Below are 23,858 nucleotides of genomic sequence, written 5' to 3' on the forward strand. Positions count from 1 at the left end.
CCAGCTCGACCACCTGCATCCAGGCAAATGGCCAGGGCAGAGCCCTTGACTCTCAGTACTGCAGAGTGATTGATTGCTGGGTAAAGACAAACAAAACAGGAAACCTTGCTGTTTTGTGAACTTAATATTTAAGTGTACCTAACTTAAAAGCAGTAGACATTTGTGAACCTAAGAAATTTCTTGAGAATTATACAATGCTTGGCTGCAGGTGGAGCCTGCAAGCCATAAAAGCTGCAGTTAACGATAAGATTTTGTCTTCATGTTGTGACTAATGTGTGTGGGCGTGGGGCATGTGAACTTGAAGAGCACATACTGCTGAGTGTGTCTGCTTATTCTTCTTTCTCTTCTGTGGAATGGCAGATCTGCTGGACATGTCTGCACTGAATGTGTTTTCATGTATCTGTTGATTTTTTTAAAGTTTATTTCTTATATAGCATCGTTTAGCTGACATATTTGAAATACTTAAGGAATGCTTGAAAATGTTTTTATAGTTTACCCCAATTTTGATGGTATGTGTTAGCATAGGTGGTCTCATCAACAAAGAAGCTGCTCATTCACAGTGGAGTTTGACTATGATATTAGATAAAAGATTAGTTGGTGTAGTTAGAGGTACAAAACAAAAAAGAATCTTAGACCTTATTGAACAAAAATGGGTTGTCTTGACCATCATCCTCTGGGTTGGTATTACATGGGTAAATTGCTAACAGAGACTTTTTTTCTTAGTCTGTGACTTTTGGCTTGGTTGAGTCAGACTTTTCAAAGCAAGGCAAGTTTTATTCTGATGCAAAACACTGTGCATCCCTGAGTTGCCTTTTAGGGGGCAGAATGAAAAGCCATCAATACCCGGGATGTGTCTCCAAAGTGGTCAGTGACATTTAGTCCAATTTTGGTTGGAACTTGTGTCATGAAATGCAACAGTCCCTCCAGGCAGCTGAGCTCTACTGTTAGGGACCTCCCCTAACACTTCATTACTCAGAATAAAGCGTTAAGGCTAATGAGGAGAGATCCAGGAAACATAGGCTATAGGACAGGAACATAAGGATGGGATTTCTGGTCCACTGGCACCGTGTCTGAGCCAGGCATCAAACCATGCCTTGGGAAGGAAAGGCAGGAGAAAGCACAGAGGAAAGTGTCCCCAAATATTGTAGGGCTTTCTGTGGGCCAGGGCATTTTTCAACCAGCGATGTCTTTGGTAAACTGATGGATTTTTTTTTCTTTCCTGTATTTTCCCAGTCTCTTTTTGAGTCCAGGTAAACTTCTACTACATTTTGTCCTGCATCAAGGTGTTCTACAGCTTAATTATAAGTGCATGAAGAAATAGTAATTCTTTTCCTTGTTCTGAATTTTTCACCTACTAGTTCCTCTGTTATCTTCTAGCTCTTCCGCTGGAAGAACATAAACAATTATTCCCTGTTCACCTATTTCACATCACCAGTCTTTGTAAGCTTCCATTGTATTCCTGCTGCAGGCTGATGTACTGAAATATATGCAGTCCCTTCTTGCAGTTTTCCTCTTGCTTCTTGTCTGTTTTCCCATTTACTTAATCGATGAATGTCTGCTGATTCAGTCATGACATCCCTAATATTGTATGGACTTTACCAATTCATGTGGGTATAACTGAGATTTCTCATTATGTTGTTTCCTGCCGCTGTGGCCTCGCTCGTCTTGGTGTGCTGTTGTTGCTGCCACCATCTAAGCCTGTGACAGTGTTCACTGTATCCTTTATCCTTCTTTAGACTTGGAATTTCATTCCTCAGTGACAGTTTTACTATTTGTTGTTATGTTGTTAATTTTGTTTAAGCAAACGCTTTAATATACTCCTGCTTGTCCACTAATGTGATTCGTTCTGCCTTTTCTGCACTGTTTGTCGCTGCATACGGCATCCATTTCTCTTCTTCTCACTGACTGTCCCATACATCAGGATCCCGGCCTAAATTAGGTGCTTCGTTCCCCTGACTTGTTTCCTTGGTCGTTTTTATGCAAAAGCATTTGTCTGCTCTTCCTTACGCTTGCAGAAGACCAGTGAACCCCACTGCCTGGGCAGTGTCTCCATTCCCAGTGCCCGCGGCGCTTGCATTTCGCGGGGACGAGCCGCTCCCGCCGCAGGTTCCGCCGCCGCTCCCGCCTCGGCGGCGAGCCGCGCGTGCCCGCGCACGGGAGGCGGGGAGCGGCCGGCGCTCTCGCGAGAGCCGCGCAGTAGCCCCGCGAGATCGGCGGCTCCCTGCCCGCGTCATGTTTTCCCTGTGACAATCTGGGCCGGGAGGACGCGGCTCCCGGCGGGATCTCCGTGCTGCGCTCTCCGCGCCTCGCCCGTCCCGCGGGGCTCCCGGGCCGAGCGCCGCCGCCTCCCCCCGCCGCTGCCTGGTGAGCGCGCGGCCGCGTGGGGCTGAGCAGCGCGGGCAGGGGCGGGAGGCCTGGGCGAGCCCAGGGCCGGGATGGCTCTCCCCGCGCCCTCCCCGCGCCCTCCCCGCGCCCTCCCCGCCCGACAACACCGCAGGGCCCGCAGCTACAGCCGCGGGCGTCCCGGAGCGGGGGAAGGTGCAGGCGGCCGTGAGGAAAAGGGGAGGCAGGTGGGGCCGGGCAGGTGTCACTGCCCTGTTGCTGAGGGAGGAAGGAAGGGCGTCCTCCGGCAGCTCTTCTCCCTTCGCGGGGGCTTTTTGTACCTTTTCAAAGCGGTATAAACTGTACGAATTCTGCATTGTGCTTCTGCTGAGGTCCTCGGAGCCTGTGATTTTTCCCCATGAGCGTCATGAATGCGGTTGTAGTGTGGCCGCGCATTTTCCTCTAAATATTAAATGCATCTGTGGCTACGTGCATGTCAGGTGGACCCGGCAGGTATCACAAAATTCAGTCAGAAATTTGTCATGTTTGCCTTCATCAGCCGTGTGCATGACTGTAGGTAGGTGTTCCTTGTATCTCCAGAACTGTCATCTGAATTGCACCGTCTTCCCGTGGCAAATTTGTTGGCTCTTGCAATACTGAAGCATTAAATGTATACTTTTCCTTAGAGATTATTTATTTTGTATTTTAAAGTGAAGTCCTAGCAGGTGTTTTGTTGTTGTCTTTTGTTTGGTGGTTTTTTTTTTAATTGCATATGATTCATTTCATTGAGATGTTGCTGTACACAAGCTGCTTTTCATGTTTTTTAAGGGGCAGAATCCTATTGTTATGCCCTCTCCCTTTCACAGTATATAGGAGAGGTTTAGTGCAGTTGAAACATTTTAATTTCTGTTGCCGCATGTGTAAGCTGATTGTTTCCTCATGGGTGGTGTAATTTCCTGTAGCTGGAACCGTGTGCTCTATATACATATCCTGTATGTATCTCTGTATGTACACGTGTATATTGTCTTATGAGGTTGATCAGATTTGTAGTTTAGTAGAGTGTTCTATGCTGGTATTTCATAATAAAACCTCAGTTTACATGTGCCGAATTTAATGCTCCTTGTTAGAGACCCCATATGTACCACATCTGCTCCATTGGGATGTGGGACTGTGGAGGACTTTGATCTCAGGGTTAAGTCTCACATGGTTTTGGGGAAAAACGTAAAAGGTATTTAATCTGGAAAGGTAGACTGTGTACCTGGTCAGTCTACTACTGCTTCCCCGTTCTGAGAGGAATCTGTTTTTTGTGTGAAAGATTAAAAGCTGTACAATGTTGTGCTACAGGAGAGAGTGGCATTGCCAGTCTCCCGTATCCTTGCACCTACGAAGAATTTGTTAGGTGGCTGTATCACAGTGGTTGTGTTTTAAAATGAAACATCTTAAAGGTTTTTGTTTCTGAGTGCAAACCTGTAGTGAGGTTTTCCTCTCTGATCATGTGTTCTTATTTAAATATGTCATGTATGTTGTGTTCTTTGAACAGTAAGACCAAACTAGTTTTTGGGGTTGGAAGTATGTAAGTTGAAGGGGAAATGGGAGTCTTGAAATTTTTTTTGGAAACTGTGTAAAGGAGGTGTTTATCTAATTGTTAATTAAGCATAGGGATGTCAAGTCTTGGACTTATTTTTGCCGAGAGACTGCTTGGCTTAGTAAGAATAAAGCACAGTATTTTTTTATTCGCTTAATCTGTGAATTGAAAAATAGTTTAACAGTGAAAATTTGTCTGCTGTTTCAGAACTAAATTAAAGGGATAATAGTTGATTAGGAAACAGCTTGTGTGACTTGACTAAAGACCTTTATTGGGTTTTGTCTTTAGTTTACCAATCTAAGGTAGCCATAAACTTTATTTTTCAAAGGAAACAGTACAGGGGTGCTCTGCATATTTTTAATTATCAGTAATGACTCGAGTAGGACCATTTTAAAGATGGGGAAAGCTACATGTGAAATTAGCAGTAATATTTGTGTTTGAGTATAAAATTATGTACGTTTAAGTACTTTCGCTTAAGCTGTCAAGACACATGTAATATTCCAATTTTTCTTTCTGTTTTTAGTGTTATTATTCTTGTAATACTCATGGGATAGAGATGCGCTTATCCCCATTTTAAAAATAAGCAATGGAGACAGAAATTATATGTATTTTAGGTAGACTTGGTGGAGCAGGCATTTGATTTCTGGTCCTAGGTTGTTAGGAAGTCATTAGCCTTTCAAAGCAATGGTCTTAGATCCTCTACAGATACTTAATCTTCCTCTGTTCGTGTAACTCGAGAGATTTTTTAATCTTGCATCCTACTTTTAACTAAAACACACCAGTGCAATTCTCTATGGCTGCTTTGACTTCCTGCTGTCAAAGTGGTGGTAGTGAATGGTGAGTACTGTGCTGGTTGTGTTTGCCGTGATTGGCTCTCAGAAGTACTCAAACTCTGAAAGTGCTGCCAGGGTTTCTTTTTGTCTGTCTCCCTTTTATTGACTGACAGTCAAGTGGAACATTCAAATCTTGTAGGTGTTAGTTCTTTAAAAACATCTGAAGTAGCCCTCAGAAATTGAAGCTCTGCTGTCACAGGGCTGTTTGAAATAACTGCCAGTGTGCTGCAGCTGCTTGCTGTACATTAGAGTCATTCAGAGTAACCTTTGTAAATTCTTAGTATGAAAAAAAGAAAACAAAGACAGTCTGGAGCCGAGTGGCTACAGGATTTGCCCATCAACAGCAGATGTAACTGTGACCTTGGAACTGGCCAGGTGTATTCCGTGGCCTGTTGTGGTTGACCTGATGTCACCAAGCTATTTGGGAGAATGTTCAGGTGGCTCAAGCAATCATCTTCTCTGCTGGAAGTTGGAATTAATTTGCCGCTTAAAGAAGAGCCTGCAGTTTGTGTCCTCCTTACTAGTGATAATTTTTTCATTTGCTTTCAGGATTAGATAATACTGAAATTTCATCCTCAAAACATTTCCTTACAAATGCATGAATTTACACAGCAGAGGTTTATTTTTCAATTAGTTACAATAGGAGTTCTCTGAGTCAAGAAATGCAGATGTTAACAGGAAGTGTTAACACAAAGGGGCATCCACAACTTAGCGGGGCAACCTGCTCCAGTGTCTCACCACCCTCATTGAGACGTTTCCTCTTTATATCCAATGTAAACCTACCCATATTCATATTAAAACCATTTCTTGTTGTCCTGTCACCACAGGCCCTGATAACAGGTATCTCTTCATTGCTCTTATATGCCCCCTTTATATATATAGATCTATCTATATATATCTCTAAAGGCTGCAGTCCACCTTTCTGCTTACATGCAGCTGACTTGAAAGTTGAATGTGTTGAAATTTTGACTGTCTGTACATATTGCAGTCTCCTGTCCGTTGCTGAGTTTTTAATTTCAAGTCATGATTTCTAATAAATACATCTTTAAAACGTCTCTAGTTTTTGCAAGAAAATGTCTGTTCCTATGTGTTGCGGTGGTTGAAAATACTGTAACTACTCTATACAGTAGAAGTACAAGTGATTGTGTACCTTTTGGGGAGAGTGGTAGTGCTAAAACCTCACCATAGTTTTCATCCCTTTTCCAGTGCAAGATCAGGCACCTTTCTTTGCTCAAATTGTTGGGATGTTTTGATGCATGGGGAATTTCTGCTTCTCAGGTCCTCTTCACTAACTGCTTTTGATGATTGTGTATGTGGAGCGCCTTGCATTCTCAGCTTAACCTTTAAGTAACCTTAAAGCATCTGAAGAAGTAATGGATTAAATTGATTTTTCTAAGTTTATCTGCTGAACAATAATAACAATTTATATTTCTTCTCTGCTTGTGTAGATTTTGTACAGCCCCCAGGGATTTACATTGAGAAGCCATGATTAGGACTTTGTATCACTTTCTTTTTAAACCCTAAGGGTAAAAGGGTAAATAGCTTTAATTTCATATTAACTTTGTCTTCCTTTAGCCTGTCTCTAAAAAGATTTTTGGAGTAACCAGTTGTGACCAGCTGAAAGCATAGGGTTATATTGGTTTCAATACTATACCTGATAATGAATAAATAAATAATCCCACAGGAACCTAAAATCATGTAGGAAGACTAAAACTGGAAGAATATCAAGTAGAAACTTACCATGGCTGACATAACAAATATAAGGTTAGGTGGAATTCAATATTTGGAAAGAAAAGTTGATAGTTGTTTGCATAATTAATCTTATTCTGAATGATGATGTTCATTTAGATTTCATATGCTGAGCAGGAGGCTCATACAAGGAGGAAAGATACTGGCCCTTTGAACATCTGGCTCAATGGAGACAGATGTTCACATGAATTAATGCTGGTGTGTGTTTCACTGTAATGTTTCAGTAGTGAAGGACAATCTGCTGTAGCTGCTGTTCTTGCTTGCTTTTTCTGGGTTAGTTCCTTTTGTTCCTTGCTTCCTATTCCAGATTTGTAGGAGATAACAACTCATTTTTTCTGCGCTGTTTTACAGTCCATCTCCTGTTACTAGAACTGCTGCCTTTTTTTATTTTTTTGCTGCTTCTGAGGACATTTTTTACTTTCAATTCTTTGTGAATTTGTAGTGATTTCTCTGCAGTGCATTTCTCTGCAGTAGCAAATTCTCTGCATTTTCTAATTTATCTTTTTCTCTTTTTCTTTTCTGTGACTGTTTTGGATGGATTCCATTCACCTTGTGTCTCTCATAACAGTGTGCCCAGACTTACATGGCAGGCCAAAAAGAGCATTTGAAGATTCCTGCCTTGTATAGTGACCTACAGTGCTTTTTGGCACTAGTGAAATATTGAACAGATAACTCTTCTAGGCAACATTATGTCCTGTTGGTTTCAACTGTCATAGTGTCCCCTTGCCATAAGCCATATGAAACGTCTTGTGGGTTTTACATTTCTGTACATTTCATATTTTTGGCATGTGACAAGGCATGCCAAAATATTCTTGGTTTATAAATCACCTTTCAAGTAAAAGGCTGTAAATGTTGTTTGGAGCTCTGATACCTGCTGCTAAATCCTGTATATATAGTCCCTTATTTATGAAAAAAGGGAAGCACATCTGTTCAGTTTAGTTGTATTTTCAGATTGCAAAATTCTAATAAGGATTGCAAAAATTTCTGCACTCCACCAGCTGGCAGCATGTGAAGCAAGATTCTTACTGGGACTTTGTGACTTCTTTGTAAGAAGTATGAAAGACTGGAATGATAAAAACTTAAGCTAATTTGTCATTTTATGGAACATCAGGAACTGTTAGGAGTGGAACTGGGCAAAACCAGAGAACAGGCCTTCTGTTTTACAAAATAAACGTACAGCCATATCTTGAATTTCATTCAGCTTTGGAGTCTTACAGGTTAGGAATTTGACAGAATATTGAGATAATAATTTAGTAGGCTTGGATACAGATTAAAGACTTTGGTATACTGGTGAGAACGTTACATGCATTTGAATTAAAAAATAATTTAAAAGAGTTCTAAATGCTTATACTAAGAAACTGAAATGTTGCAACTTTGAAGAGATTCCGCTTGTATAATGCAGCTGTAATACTGTCATCACAGTGAGGCAGTAAATAGAAACATATGATACTAGGTTTTCTGTCATATTTTAAGCAAATTAGCTTTTCCAGAGCTGTGATTGGCAATGAATTCAGAACTTCTACTTTATTAAAAATCATCTAAAATAACATCCCAGAATAAGTTCTTCAGTAGTCAGTGTCACTTGCAGTGCATTAATTGAATTATATGCTTAATGAGCTCGTAGAATTATCTGATTATTCTGATTGTGAAATCTTTCCTGAGTTTTGCGTGAGCCACAAAATGCTTGATTTTTCTGACCCATCTCAGAAGTTAATTTCTCACCATTGCAAACAAAGCTTTAACTACTTGTAGCAGCATCAAGAGCTGTAGTGTGATCTGGCTGCTATCTCTTTAAATATTAAATTTCCTACTCCTTTTTAGAAACCACCCAGGTGACATCAGGCTGAAGGGACCTTGAGCACAGGAGGTGCTCTAAGAGTCCCTCAGGTTGAAAAAATAAATGGAACTGTTGCAGACTCCAGGAAGTTCAGTGTCAATGAACGCACAGTGAAGAGCTCTGTTTATGTGTGTGGTACATTGCAGGCAAGCAGTGGACAGAATTCAGTTTCACAACCAGATCACCCTATTTAATTTTGGTGCTTCCTGCCTGTGATTTGACTGTACAGACAGACTTCTTGTGTTACAAGCTTTTGTAATTAAGTTCCGATAAAATAAATGTAGTCAGCCTCTGACAAAGGTTGCTGAAATTGCTGATTGCAGAGAGGGAGAGAGTGAATGCTTGTGAGGTTTATTTTTCCTTTGAGAAAATGTTTGATTTTTACGACATAGAATATTTACAGCTTTATAGGTGCAGTTTTTCAAGAGCTTTGCAGAAAACAAAGCTTTCAGCTACTTTTGTAGGAGTTCTGAGAGCCTGAGCACTTGGCTCCTGTCAGAATAATTGTTTTTGTGTGTACTTGATTTCTGCTGTAGTCAGGCTAAGTTAAAGAAAAACGTGGTAGTACGTAGCTTTGTCAAATTCTGTCCTTGTTATGTCTTCAGTGTATGTGCAGGTGTCAATGATTTAAGAAAATGGATTTTCTTCATACTAATTGAAGATGCTGTATATAATTGTATGCAATTTATATGTTTGAAAATCTCCATGGACTGTGAGTAATTCTGCCTACCTTAAACACTAGGTTAAAATACATTCCCCTCGTTCGCTGTGTTCATTTGACAACACTTTATGTGAGATGAATTTTGCTTTTTATCCCTGTATTACAGTGTTTACTTCTTTGGACCTTGTACAGGGAGGAAAGTACAAAGCTGTAAAATAACAATTAAGCAGGAAGATTCAGGTTTGTAGAAGCAATGGGAAACCACTGTGCTTCAAGATTTACCTACATTTCGGAGCTGACTGTTCATATTTTCCTTTTCACAGCCTGAGCAGCAGTTGCCCCTTCTTCCTCCTTGTCAATGGACTTCTATTATTCTTGCTGGAATACCAGTGATTACCTGCATTTGGCAATGAGATAGAGCCAGTCTGTTGGAGATTATGATGTTTTGGGGAAAAAAGCAAAAATGGGCCCTAAAATCACTCCTCCCTTCCACATGTTTCTATAGTTTCTGTCTGTTGATAAGCTGAGTGTGTGTGCTAAGGACTGAAAAATCAATACATGCTTTGTGGGGAGACTGTGCTCTTACACTCTCTAATTAAAATCAGCAAGATAATAATTCTGCTTTTTAAGGATCGTTTCTACAACTTTCTTTAAAACAAAACTTTTCAATTTTTTCTTGTCATGACTTTCATACTTACACTTCCATTCCTGCAGGAATTCAGTGTTACCTCCCTGGAATTGCCTTGAGCTGTTCCTTATGCTCCTGATCTCCTCAAAAGGAGCTACATTGTGATGTAGCTGCACTGTACAGCTTCTGCCCAATCTCGACTTCTCTTTAAATTGTCCCAGCAATCTTTCTCTCGGATCTACACACAGCAACGTCTGAGGAGCTTTTTTAAAATCTAAGCATTTTTTAGAATGTAAACCCTAGAAGGGAATTTCCTGTTTACTTTTACATTAGGATAAATTTGTTGGCTGCATGGAGGTGGTTCTTGGGTGACATTCAAGTATCTCCCATAATTTCTGAGCTGACACAGAAAGGGAAGACTATGGAAATTCCTTCGGGGAATTGCGTATGTTCTGTCCAAGACCTGTCTTTCCTGCTGAACTCAGAAACAGGAACTTTATAACTTTACAGACTTTAACCTTCTACCCCGTGCCAAAGTCCTTTGTAAATTATTCTCATTTCCCCCTGTTCCCTTGGAATATAGGAGTACTTGGGGCAGTTTCCAAAGTCCTCACTGCTTTGACTGTGTTGAAGCTGAGGATTTCCCATACTAACTTCTTTAGTAATGTTTTTCCCCCCCCTCGTGAGTTCTTATTCTTGCATTTGAAGGTGATCAAAGCTGTGCCACTTACCTCAAAGTGACAAGACCTAAAAACATCTTGGTTTCCTGAAGCTGTAGTAAAAATCTGAAAAACATATTTGTTCTTAGAGGTTTGACAGTCTTCATGTCTGAGCCAACCAAGTAGATTCATGAGAAATCTTTAGTGTTTCCTTTGTTCCCTTTCTAGAAAAATCGCTTTCCGTAGCTAATTTAGGAGATGGTGGTAAGTGGCTGGAAAATGTACCATTACTTCTCATTCCCATTTTACCTTACGTATGTCACTTTATATAAACACAAAAAAAATCAGAGAATTTTCTAGTCATCAATTTCACTTTGATGTTAACTGAAATGCTTTGGAAGGATTATTCCCCTTTGAAAAGAAATAATTGTTGCAGAAAGATTACTTGTGTTTCAGACACATATACATGAAACACAGATATTTTTAGTATCTAATATAAATACCATAATATATATTAAAAAAAATATATCTATGCATGTATGTATATATATACAAAAATACTGAAATATTTGTAGTGGAATACCTATTTCGTCATATCTCCTAGTCAGTTGTACATTAAGGTGTTAGTCATCCGTGCAGTCAGTGACGTGGTATTGTATATATGAAATAAGCAAGCTGGGATTAATGACAAGATCAAATTCCTCTTTCTGTTTCTCTGATTAAATTGCTGTGGTGGCAGAGAGAAAGAAGGAACAGCATTGATAGTTTATCTCCTCATAATTTATTTCTTTTTCATGGAAATGACTTGTAAATGTAGTTAGATGCATCTCCAGGCTCTTACTTTATTCTTGTTTGGGATAGGGGAATAGTTCTTTTTCCTAAAAAAAGATGCCATTTTTCTCAGTGAAAGAATTGTCTGTTTCATTATTGATATAAACTTAATTTTAATTTTAATATGCTAAATTGTCTGTTGCATTTAATAATGACTTGCAATAGGCCATTCACACTTGTAATACATGTAATTTATTAGTTATTGGCATGTAAAAATTAGCTGGTGGTTTCAAGCTGAGTTGATTCCTATTTAAGAAAAAACAAACTCTTTAATAACACAACATATTTTAAATTCATTAAAATTATTGGCTAGGCCACTGAAGACTGTATGCTTTCCCTAAAATATGACAACTTTCCTTTTTTTTCCTATTTTTACTCAAGAGGGAAGATCTTAAGTGTGTCAGTTATTATTGGTGTTTGCTCTGTCTTGCTGACAAACATTTGCAGGCTCTTGGTTTTGTGGTTTTTTTTTCCCTTAAGTGCAGCAAACACATCTAATCCAAAACTTCTTAAAAATCATCATCTAACTAAATAGATGAAGAGAAATAAATTGATAAAGGGGTAATGAAAACTGTCATCAGCTTTCTTTCTGAGTTCTTGGCTGTGTGGAAATGCATGCCAATCATTGAATTATTATGGTTTCACAATCTTTAGGGCTGCTTGTAAGTTGATTTCTTCGAAATGCATCCTGTTACCTCCTGTCTATGCTTACTAGTTATTGCAAGATGTGGACACTTGATTCTGAGCTTAGAAATCGAGTGGTAGTTTGGCTGTGTGGTGTGGCTTTTTATATGATGGGGAAAACCATGAACAGACCAGAAGAAGTACCTGGTTTTGACTTTTGAGCTTGAAGAGGCAGAATCAGGGGATGATACACATTCAGTCTGCCCGGGGATTCAGCTTTGGAAGTTACAGGTTCACCTTTGGGTGCATTTAAAGCAATGGACTGATAAAAGGAAAAAGAACCTTTGTCTCTGCTGCAGGTAATTTCCATGTTTCTTATAACATTAAAAGACAGCTCTCTTAAGAATATTTTCTTTCACAGTTTAAATGTTCTACTCTCCTCTTAGCTCAGGCAAAAGCCTTCCCCGATTATATTCCTCATGTTTTCACAGGTTTCATTTTAAAATTCTTTTCCTCACATTCCCTTTCATCTGATGTAAGAGGAGCACACAGCAATTGGTGTCCAGAGCAGCGATGGGTGACAGCAGCTCTCCCTGTGCTAGTGCACTTACTCCAGTAGAGGATTTGATGAACCTGAGCCTTTCCTTGAGTTCTGTTGCAGCACTGGCTGTGGTTTTCAGGGCGAACAAGCTCTGAAGTCAGACTTAGTTACCTTCCCTCACGTGTCTTCCCCTGCAGCTCAAGTTGCTGCTACTGCTGTTCTGAAAGAAAAATTCTTCATCCCGGATACATAGAACATGGCTTTTAGGGTTTGATATATGCATTTTTTCCCCACTGTTCCCTGGAATAAGCCTTTGAAATAGGTGTTACATTTGGTAACACTGTTGAAATCCTTGTTCAGCTGTGAGTTTTAGGTCCTATTTTAGTTGATTTACCAATAGGCAGCAGTGAAATATATGCAAAAATGTACTGCCCCAAAATGGTGATTTCCTCAATAGGAACTGTGGTTCTAAAAGATAGGACAAATGAGTTGTGTTGCACATTCTCACAGGTCACTTATTTTTTTTGTTTCCCCTGAGGAGCAGGAGGAGAAAGGTGGGAATAAGGGCAGATGAGCTGGACTTTTTGTTTTGTTTGTTTAATATAAATCCCAGAAAGTTCTGGGTACTTTAGTTTGAAGTGTTTTAAGTGTTCCAGTGTTGAAATAGTTTTATAGAGCTGTTGCACTTAGATTGCTATAGGTTTATGATGATGAAAGAAAAGTACTTTTCTCCACTTGTCACATATTTCTGGCTTCTCCCTTTGTGCTTGGCCATGTGATCAGCATGCTCAGAAAGTGTGTGGGACTGCACCCTGTGGGACTGCCCCACCCTGCACACTTGGTACCTTCCACATGTTCACCTGACCCTGCAGTGGTCAAATACAGTGAAACAGCAGTGAGCATTCACTTGAGTTTTCAAAGCCAAATGTATTTGCTTTTTGTCTGCCCTAAAAAGAACTGAGATGTCCATGTCTAGGCTCTGGAGCAATTATAAACCTTGTATTTGTGGCAGTGAGCTGGAAGAAATAAACCCTACCTATACCCTGTATAACTGTTACCTGGTTTCTGCTTAACTTCAGTGGTCTGTAGTTGTTACATGCAGAGACAGAGATCATTTACATTTGCATTCATAGAGCACTTCCATGATTATCAGCAGTGTCTGGTTAAAGCCTTCTGCCTGTCACAGGAAGCTGAATGTTATTTTCAAGGTGGACCACTGATATCTTCTGAAAGCTGCAGGAGGAGAGTAGGGCACTACTAAGGGCTCAGCTTCAAGCTTCAGTCTCTATTTTTAGAGATGCATACAAAAGCAGGAGGGAAAAAATTTATCAGTATTCAGGAAAAGCAGCAGTATTTGTGCCTTTGAGGTACATCAGCACGTTTTGAAGTTTCTGAAAGAAGAGTAGCTGGTGAAAGCATAAATCCCTTAAATGAGTCTGTTTGGGAACTTCTTAATGGATTTATATCCCCATGTTTTACCTCTTGATAAGGCACAAACTTCGCATCAGACCAGAGTTAGAACGTTTTCATTGATTTGCCTTACAGTTTCTCTTAGCATGCAATGGTAGTTAGCAAATACTTTCTGACAAATGAGATAGTATTTCCCTTTCTTAGTCAACAGGGTCCTGGGTGTAATAGTACCTGTCTGGGTCACTTCGAGGCTGAGCTGCTGGGGGGTTTTGTGGTGTGAGTAGACAGAAGGTGTGTCTTGCATGAAATGCAAGGAATGCTCCCTGCTCTGAATGGTACTTAACAGCTGTGGCTCCACTTTCTGTGGGATAGACCTGGGTAAGGGGCTGCTGTAGTGCAGCAGCAGTTACTTGGGTAAGGCTCACTGGGGCTCATGTAAAGCTTTTTTGAAGGTATTAATCTGTTGTAGGGAAAATTTGGCTGAAATAAACACAGGTGCTTAATAGCACACAGTATGCTTTTTTGGCAGATATATTGGCAGAATAAGTGTAGTAGTTTATGGTTTTAATTTATGTTTTCTACATGTGAAATGTCAAGATAAAACGAGGACCAAATTGCACTGCCTGTTACCCGTTGTCCTACAAGCACAACATGGCAGCAGCACTGACTTTCACTGCATGGCAGAGACTCCCTTCACCCCCAGGAGTTTAGTTTGAAATTAGATCAAATAGGGCTTACATTACCAAAGGACACTCTCCTTCAGGAAATTATAGTACTCTTTGGTGACATTGTAGGTGCCACTACAGGTTCACCTGTAGTGCATTGGGACTTACAGGGTCAAAGAACAGAAAGTAATCGTTCTGAACCTGTGAAACCCGTGGTTAATGATTATAAAACAGGAGTTAAACACATCTGTTTTGTACAATAGGAGGTAAAGCATTACTTTAAAGAAAATTCTTTTAGAAGGAGCAGTTTGAAAACACTCACTTTGAGGAAGCCTCTTTGTATATTAAGCTATAAACTACCTTGGCAAAACTTAAGAGTTGACTTCAAGAATCCTCTTGAAGAACTGTAGTTCTAAGTGCTACCAGCATTAAAATTAGTAATTCGAGTGTCTCTTTAGGATTAGAATATTCTTTTAATTTATTAATTCTTAAAAATTTGCTCAGACATAGCCTTAGAAGAACCCTGGACTGAGCTATTGGTGATCAATCTGTGTTCTTTTATGCAAGAAATTTTTCAAACTCAGTGTATGTTTTTGGAATTGTGATCCTTTATTCTGATAAAAGAGAAAAATATCATACATGGATGATCCTGCAGACATAAATCATCGTAGTGCTGAGATAAGCTTATGAGCCCTGCACCTTTGTGGTTCTTGACATCTAAATCTTAAATTGCCTTATCTGTTAAATGCAGTTCATGTCACTTGGCAGAACTAAATTTGTTTTATGTGAATTTTTGTGCATATGGATTTCGTAAATGCAGACTGACTTACACTCAAATTCTTACATCATGTTAAGTAAGTTGCGCATGCATATGGGTCAAACAGTGAAACTGGTAATTCTTGGCGGTTAATCTTTTGTTGCTTACCTTCTGAAAGGATTATTTGGGTTTGTCCTGCTGTAAGTAATAAGATCTGTAGATAATATTGCGTACCTATTGACAATTTTTTTTCATCTTCAGGACTAATGGCAAAGAAGTAAACCAGCATGGCAGCTATGGTCCCACCTGTGAAGCTGAAGTGGCTTGAGCACCTAAACAGCTCATGGATCACAGAAGACAGTGAATCCATTGCAACAAGGGAGGGAGTTTCTGTCTTGTATGCTAAGCTAGTTAGCAATAAAGAAGTAGTGCCATTGCCCCAGCAGGTTCTGTGCCTCAAGGGACCTCAGTTACCAGATTTTGAGCGGGAATCTCTATCTAGTGATGAACAGGACCACTACTTGGATGCCCTTCTTAGCAGCCAGCTGGCACTGGCAAAGATGGTGTGCTCAGACTCTCCGTTTGCTGGAGCTCTACGAAAGCGTCTCCTTGTGCTGCAGCGTGTCTTCTATGCACTTTCTAATAAATACCATGATAAGGGTAAGGTGAAACAGCAACAGCATTCACCAGAAAGCAGTTCTGGATCCACAGATGTGCACTCTGTCAGTGAACGCCCGAGGTCAAGCACAGACGCACTCATAGAAATGGGAGTTCGGACTGGATTGAGCTTGTTATTTGCACTGCTGAGACAAAGCTGGATGATGCCTGTGGCAGGACCTGGCCTCAGTCTCTGCAATGATGTTATCCATACTGCAATAGAAGTTGTGAGCTCTTTACCTCCTTTATCTCTAGCAAATGAAAGCAAGATTCCACCCATGGGTTTGGACTGTTTGTCACAAGTAACAACTTTTCTTAAAGGAGTAACTATTCCAAACTCTGGGGCAGATACTCTAGGTCGTAGATTAGCGTCTGAGTTGCTTCTTGGTTTGGCTGCCCAACGAGGTGCTTTGAGATACCTTCTTGAATGGATAGAAATGGCTTTAGGTGCTTCAGCTGTAGTAAACACCATGGAGAAAACCAAGTTACTGCAAAGTCCAGAAGGGATGATCAGCTTTGATTGCTTTATGAGTATATTGACCCAGATGCGACGTTCTCTGGTAGGTATAACCAGCTTTGGTTTTTCTACATTGCAATGTAGTTGCATTCTTAACTGAGTAGTTTCTCCACCCCAAATGCCAGTTTGCTGAATATGTTAGAAAGGGGGCTTTTTTTTGTGATTCCCCCCCACCCTGTATTTTCTTTGTTACTCACCATCTCCTTCTCTCCCTGCCCAGCTGTTTGCTCATAGGTAAAGATGAAACAGCAAAACAGTCTCTGTGGTGTCATTTTGGTGTTATCCACTTGGACTTGTACATTTAAGTTCATAGCAGAATAAGTTAGAAAATTCAAAGTTCTGCAATACACCTTGTTTCCTGTTAAGTTACTTTTATTGCACATTCCTGCTCCCCCATTCACCCAGGCCTCTGCTTATACATCTTCAGGATGTTCAGTAGTTTTGCTGATGCTGAAAAATTAATGTGATAGAAAATAAGCTAAATTGGAAGTGTGGCACACTGCTTTGTATATTGAGTGCTCACGGCTGGTGCTAGATGATTATTGCTTTTCAAGGTATGAAATTTTTGCACAGTACACAGTCGGAAGCTGTGGCAAGCTTCTGCCTCGTGGTGCTTAGACTAAAACAGGGAATGACGTTTTCCCTGAAGTGGTCATACTTTTCTTTCAGGCTTGTACTGCTTGTTAATAAACATAAACTTTAAAATCTAAAAAAGATTCTAAAAAAGATCTGAAAAATATTTTGAAGAACGGGGTCCATGAGAAGAGCATGGCAGTAGCAGTATCTGAATTGGAATAAATGTTGTGATAGGCAGCTTCATTTGCTGTTGGGTTTGGGCTATATATACAAGTAGAGACCAAAATATGGAAGATATGTAGACATAAAATGAATTATGATTAGTAATTTAAAAATAATTATCACTTTAGACACAAATAATATGCATTTCATTACAAAATAGTATTGGGAGAAATTAACTCTGAACCCAGATACTTTCACAAAACTGAATCAGTAGGAATGTTGGACTAGCACTTGTGACAGTTTTGTTTTCCTGAAGTGTATGCAGGTATCACAGCTCAGGAGAGAGGTAGTGTACTTATGCTTATACAGAAAGAGCCATTAGTTTTTGCTTAGCGATAAGAACAAATCCCTAATGTATTTTGTTCAAGTGGACTATTGGTGGCATATTTCTCCTAATAACAACATTTAAACATTGTAGGGATCATCTGCTGATCGAAGTCAATGGAGAGAGCCAACCAGAACATCTGATGGTTTATGTTCTCTGTATGAGGCAGCTCTGTGTTTATTTGAAGAGGTATGTCTTGGAAAAAACTTTTAAGTTACTGTAGTTTACTTCCTCCTCACACATGTGATTGGTATGCGCATGTGGGTGGAGTTATTCTGGGGTCGAAGAGGTGCAAAAAAGGTTGAAAAACTAAGATGTAGTGAGACAAAGTCATTTGGGCAAGCTGTTGATACGATCGTGGTGATTTGTATTTTAGACAGTTACCATGTTGAGAGGCAATTAAAGCTGCATTAAGCACTGTGACTGTATAGGAAGAAATATAAAATGCTACTGTGTAATAAATCTCTGGTTTGAACAGGTTTGTCGAATGGCCTCAGACTATTCAAGGACATGTGCCAGCCCGGACAGCATTCAAACGGGCGATGCTCCCATCGTGTCGGAGACCTGTGAGGTGTATGTGTGGGGCAGTAACAGCAGTCACCAGCTGGTAGAAGGAACTCAAGAGAAAATACTTCAACCTAAGCTTGCTCCAAGCTTTTCTGATGCACAGACAGTGAGTGACATCTGTTAGTGGTGCATTAAGTAACATTCAGCAGCTTCATAGTCACAGTGTGAAATTGAAAAATAGTACTTTATTTCTGAGTGTCAAGTTGTAATGAAGAAAATTGTAATGAATGATGCTCAGAACTGGTTGCACAGGTTGTTTTACTGAGAATATCTCACTGCTTTTATTGATGCCTGGGAAAAACATTCTGGTTTGTTTTTAGTGAAAACACACAGATAAATGTCCATGTAACAAGAATGACTGAATTACCTGACTTGCTCTGTGGAGACAAGTGTAGCTGCCTGTAGTTTTTTTTTTTGGTGGGTTTGTTTCAGTTTGTTTGTTTCTTGGTCAGGTTTTTTTGTTTGTTTGGTTTGTTTTGGTTTTTGTTTTATTTGTTTTTTTTAATTGTTGGTTAAAAGATGTCTTAAGGACTCCATGTTCTTTTCCATTGGTCGTTTTCAGACCCGAGATTGCTGAGTTTAAAGCTCCAAACTGGACTAGCTGCTGACACAGCAACCTTAATTAGCTTTCTGAAAATCAGTCTACATGCTCTTTCTGCTCTCAGTCACAGATTCTGTAGTTGCAGCTGAGCACTTCTATTGATGCATGACTCAGATTATAGTAGTTTGCTTTTCTGGTACTATATTGGCTTTGCAGTGTTGACTTAAGTAAAAGCACTTTCTGGTCACTAGACAATTTAGATGCATTTTCTGGAATTGTATTCTATGGATGTCACTGATGATTTATTTCAATGGGTTATAGGACTGGACATCATAAAGCAAGTTTATGCATTCAGAAAACTTTCAAAACATTCGAAAGACTAATGCACAAGAATGGAATACATGATCTGAATGAAGGGATTAATCTTTTAATAGTACTGTATACAACTATACAACAAATTTATGTGATTTTTCCACTTAGCCTTCCATTTGATGATTGTTGTGGGATTATCTGTATGAAGACATTCATTCCCATTAAATAGGGCTGTGGCCACTTGTTTGGGGCTGGTTTATGGTGTGCCTTTATGCGTCAGATGGAACCTGCTCTGCACTTCTGCTGTGTTAAGATTCCTATAGGGAATGACTTCTGTGTTAGGCCGTTTGCTGTTGGGTCATTCCTCTGCTGAGCACTGACTTCCCAATAGGGGCAAGTTCTTATTTTCTTAAAAGCTTTTGATCTTAGTTCTTTGATATTCACGTGATTAAAGTTTACAGTCTCAAGTGAGTGGATTTTTAGCATGTGGTATGTTTTTGGGATGTTACCACTTGGCACTGGTTAAAATTAAGCAAAACCTACATTGTTTTATCAAGCTGTTACTTTGTATTTTTTGCTTTTAAAACATTAAGATTTCCATCTGTGAGTTTTGGAGATCTGAATGCAGCACAATTTCTACAGTCTGTAGAAGAGATACAAATAAATAAAAGAATCACTGTTTATATATGTTAGTCTGTTATGAAAATAGATTTAATCGTAACATATTTCCCAAGAATTTTAGTTTTACTGATTTCTGAAATCCAAATTATTTTAACATTGTGTTATATTTAGTTTTTACATCATTTTATATGAAGAGACTTGAAATTCTGTTTAAAAATACAGACTTGTAGATGTATATATAAATTCTGGATTTATCTAATCTCTGTATTTCTCTATTACATCCTTTTTTTTCTCTTTGTAGATTGAAGCCGGACAGTATTGTACATTTGTCATTTCTACGGATGGTTCTGTTAGAGCCTGTGGAAAAGGCAGCTATGGGAGACTGGGACTGGGAGACTCCAACAATCAGTCCACATTGAAAAAATTGACTTTTGAGCCTCACAGGTCTATTAAAAAGGTGTCGTCTTCAAAAGGATCTGATGGTCACACTTTAGCATTTACAACAGAAGGGGAAGTCTTCAGCTGGGGTGATGGTGACTATGGAAAACTGGGACATGGAAATAGTTCAACTCAGAAATATCCCAAACTTATTCAGGGTCCTCTGCAAGGGAAGGTATGTTTTGTATAGTGGAGCACGTGTTTTTGTTCTCTTCTGCTGGGATGTTGCGTAAAGTTTGAAATAGATAAAATCCTGAGAAAAAGTTCTGTGTTCTTTCTCGACTTCTCTTTGAAGCTGGGTCTGCTTTTAACAAAACACTAGAGCTTATGGTTGCCTGTAGGCCTGTGATTTGGGCAGTGGCATTGTCAGGAAAGCTTCTCATAGTGCAGCTTCAGTTTTGCTAGTTGCAACATCAAGGCTTTCACATGTATCTTGCTTAGTGTCTTAAACATTTGCTGATGCTGCTTTTTTCTCATCTAAGACTAGGATATCATGATGCTAAAGCTGCTTGATAAATCATTAGTAGTTTTACATATAAACTTTTCATGTACTTATTTCCCCATAGCAAATAAACAGAAAAGATTGCAAAGATTATGATTGTACTTGATCCATGTGAATGAACAACTTAGTTTATGTAGACTCCTGAAACATGACTCTTGTAAGCTTTCAGACTTCCCACTTGATTTGTGTAAAAATGTCGTCTTTCTTTATGCATGTAATGTAGGTGGTTGTGTGTGTATCGGCGGGCTACAGACACAGTGCTGCTGTTACAGATGATGGAGAGCTGTATACGTGGGGAGAAGGAGACTTTGGAAGATTAGGTAATTTGAAAATTTCATGAGATGCTTTTGGAAAAATTCCTGTGTCTAGTAATGATTTTATACATCTCTTTGCCTTGTTCTGGAATTGTCCACTCTATGTACACATACACATGTGCTCAGGTGTGTGTGTACAGCTGACAAATGCCGCGGCTCTTTAAAAGTTTTTAATTCAGTTCTTTTTACAAAGATTATTTCTAAAAGATTTTCATTTCAAGGCAAGTTGCTTTTATTAATCTTGAGCCTATATGGTTGCTAATGTCACTGGAATGTAAACGGTAGACCTTTTAAATGAACTGAAATTCTGGATAAGCCTCATGTAGTCTGATGGTAGAATGATTCTTTGAAGAGTCAGGAATAACTGGCTAATAATATCAAGAGTGTCTGATTCTAATAATGATACTTGATCTTAGGTTTGCCAGAATGGCTTAGTGTTCTTTTACCTTAACACATCTAAAAAGTTAAATTTAACTGAAACTAGAAACCCTGTATTACTATTTCCTTCAAGTTCATTTGTCTGTTTCGTCATCTTTGCTGTAGAGCTGCTATGCCTGGTGTAAAACTGCCCTTCTTGAGCAAGTTCAGTTGAAGCAACAGGTTTTGCAAAGAAATTTTTTTTCAAATTGAGCTTTAGTTCCCTTCTGTTTTCTTTTCTTTAAATGTCACAATCATCAAGTATAGAGGGGTAAAAGCAAGCAAGTGGCAGGGGTGGAAGATAAGGAGAGTGTTTGACAGTCACAGCTTTCAAGGGAATCAGTAGAAGTTCTGAGTGTATCCCTGTTGTTAAGAAAAGAACTCTGTGTTAGAGGTTTAACTGGAATTTTGGTGGGAATTGTGGAAACGTTCTCCTTGAGTTTTAGATTATTGTGGAGTTTTGATGTCCTTTGAGGGTCTTGGAGTGTACAGTGTTGAGTTCCAGAATGTAGCTAAATGTAACATTTCATTGGGTTATAGGAATTTGTTAGTATTTAATCAGTTATGGATACCAGTGATATTAATTTTCCTCTGTTCTCAATTTTTCTTCCATATCCACAGACTTTCTGGAGTTTAGTAGAATATAAAACTTTTTATAAAGTAGGTGGTAGCTGTAATGTACTTGGTTTCTGCAGAAAGGACCCCTTAGAAATGTGGCTGCCTAAAGGCAGCTGAGGGGCTGATCTCTTCAGTCAGTGCAGTATGGACAGGAGTGACAGAGGGCCCTTATCACAGCTTCCTCAGGCTGTGCAGGATATCTGCTGCCCAGTGTTGGGAAGTCTAGCTACCTAATCAGCTGGTATTGAAGGCAGTTGTGCTAGCAATTCTTTTTATTTCTTTTCAGCTAGGTAGAAAATAATCATAAGTTTTAGAGGCAGTGAGATATGAACAGGTGTTCTGGAGTATGTCATAAAGATTTAATGTTTAACTTTATGAGAGAGGTCTTCCAAACCTTACTACGAACCTTTCCAAAAAGCTGGCGGAAATCATCATTTGTGATGACTGCAATACACGTGGAATTTGCAAAACCTTATGATTGCAAAACAGATACAGGACTTTAATCTTCACAAAAAGAAAATACTTCTACTTTTTTTTCCTTAGGTCATGGTGACAGCAACAGCCGCAACATTCCAACTTTAGTAAAAGATATTAGCAATGTAGGTGAGGTTTCCTGTGGCAGTTCACACACGATAGCTCTGTCCAAAGATGGGAGAACAGTGTGGTCATTTGGAGGAGGAGACAACGGTGGGTAAAATGAATGCTTTGGTAGTAATTCTTGTCTTATTCCAACTGCCTCATCGTTTCGGTAGTCCTTGCAGTTTGGTTCTGGTTTTAATTTGCCATTTGGTGGCTGTTCCAAGAAGGGATTCTTAAAAAATCTAAATACAATATCTGAAGTTCACCTACAAGATTATAGGGTTTAAAAAAAAATTTCGGCAGGGGAGGAGATTCACAGTGCAGAAGGGTCAGTGAATAGGTGAACAATTCTGGAAAAAATGCTGTACTTATGACTTTCAAATAAGCTCACTCATGATACGACAGTAGCTAATTATGTCATACAAACTATCACATATAAACTGCCTGGGATTAGTGTTTCAATTTTAAAATAGACTATAATAAATATATATTTCTTCAAGTCTGAAATTACTGTAATTGAAAGCGAATAGGTTTATAAAATTGTAATATGTTTTTATTTTAAAAATCCACTCTGCCATTTTTGGAAATGTGAAAAAAAATCTCTTTTGGGATACTTTTAATTGTTGTGTATCCATTGAAAATACCTTCCAGTTGTGTTTCCTCCCTTTGCAGGCAAACTTGGTCATGGTGATACAAATAGAGTATATAAACCCAAAGTTATAGAAGCCTTGCAAGGAATGTTTATTCGAAAAGTTTGTGCTGGAAGTCAGTCTTCACTTGCCTTGACATCAACAGGGCAGGTAGGCACAACAAGTTTCACTCAAATTACGGGAGTTGGTGAAGAGGGTCTGGGTTCACATTATCTCAGCATTTATTATTTTAACTGTTGAGAAAATGTTCAACTAGTACTTAAGTAGAAGTGAAGTTCTTGATTAGATATTGAAGTACCTAATGCACAAGAGTATTTCAAAATGTGCTAAGAGTCATCTAAAACACACTTTTCAAGATTCTTGCTTAGTTATAGAAAACGTAGTATTTTTAGGTCAATAAATGTAACCGGTGTAAAATTAAATTGGATTCAAGAAATAAACAGCAATAAAATGCTTTGTAATTTTTAATACAGTAACCAACTCAGGTGATTAAGAGATTTAATAGCTTTTTAAAATGTATCTGTATATTAGAATATAGGTGTTAACTGCAAGTTTTATTTTCAGTCTGAAAAATCTCAGGAGAGCTTGGAGCTAAATGTTGAGGTGGCAAACAAGGGCCCTTCCTGGGATGATGGATACATGTCATCCAATAAGCATTTCCACACGTGTAACCCAGCTGGCCTCCCCACCTTCAGCTCTGTGACTCAGAGGCAGTGGGTTTTCTAAGTGGGGGTTAGGAGTGTCGACGTTCACTGCAGCAGTTTGTTTTCCCGCAGCAGCCTCCCTGGTTGCACCTCAGTGGTTGGGGGAAGGAATGCACACTGTATGAGAGGTGTGTTCAGTCAGAAAAATCCCGTGCACATTGTGCTGAAAGTGCAGTTGCAGTCCCTGTGCAGGTGG

At 39.3% G+C, this 23,858-nt stretch overlaps 1 protein-coding gene across 9 annotated transcripts in view; it reads left to right on the plus strand.

Moving 5' to 3' along the window:
• HERC1 (HECT and RLD domain containing E3 ubiquitin protein ligase family member 1) overlaps positions 1 to 23,858 on the plus strand; it is a 101,391-nt gene that overhangs the window by 16,236 nt on the left and 61,297 nt on the right. For 5 of the 9 annotated variants that reach the window (XM_068204466.1, XM_068204475.1, XM_068204472.1 and 2 more), the window contains exons 1-8: positions 2,205 to 2,364; positions 15,364 to 16,319; positions 17,493 to 17,588; positions 17,878 to 18,072; positions 19,742 to 20,053; positions 20,604 to 20,700; positions 22,273 to 22,416; positions 22,981 to 23,108. In XM_068204466.1, the coding sequence (XP_068060567.1) occupies positions 15,390 to 16,319; positions 17,493 to 17,588; positions 17,878 to 18,072; positions 19,742 to 20,053; positions 20,604 to 20,700; positions 22,273 to 22,416; positions 22,981 to 23,108 (1,902 nt within the window). In that variant the 5' untranslated portion in view covers positions 2,205 to 2,364; positions 15,364 to 15,389. Of the gene's footprint in view, positions 1 to 2,204; positions 2,365 to 2,549; positions 2,571 to 15,363; positions 16,320 to 17,492; positions 17,589 to 17,877; positions 18,073 to 19,741; positions 20,054 to 20,603; positions 20,701 to 22,272; positions 22,417 to 22,980; positions 23,109 to 23,858 lie in introns of those variants that run through there. The other 4 variants (XM_068204467.1, XM_068204468.1, XM_068204470.1 and 1 more) reach the window with 2 other exon arrangements.

This window comes from Anomalospiza imberbis, chromosome 13, assembly GCF_031753505.1.
Source record: "Anomalospiza imberbis isolate Cuckoo-Finch-1a 21T00152 chromosome 13, ASM3175350v1, whole genome shotgun sequence".
NCBI lineage: Eukaryota > Metazoa > Chordata > Aves > Passeriformes > Viduidae > Anomalospiza > Anomalospiza imberbis.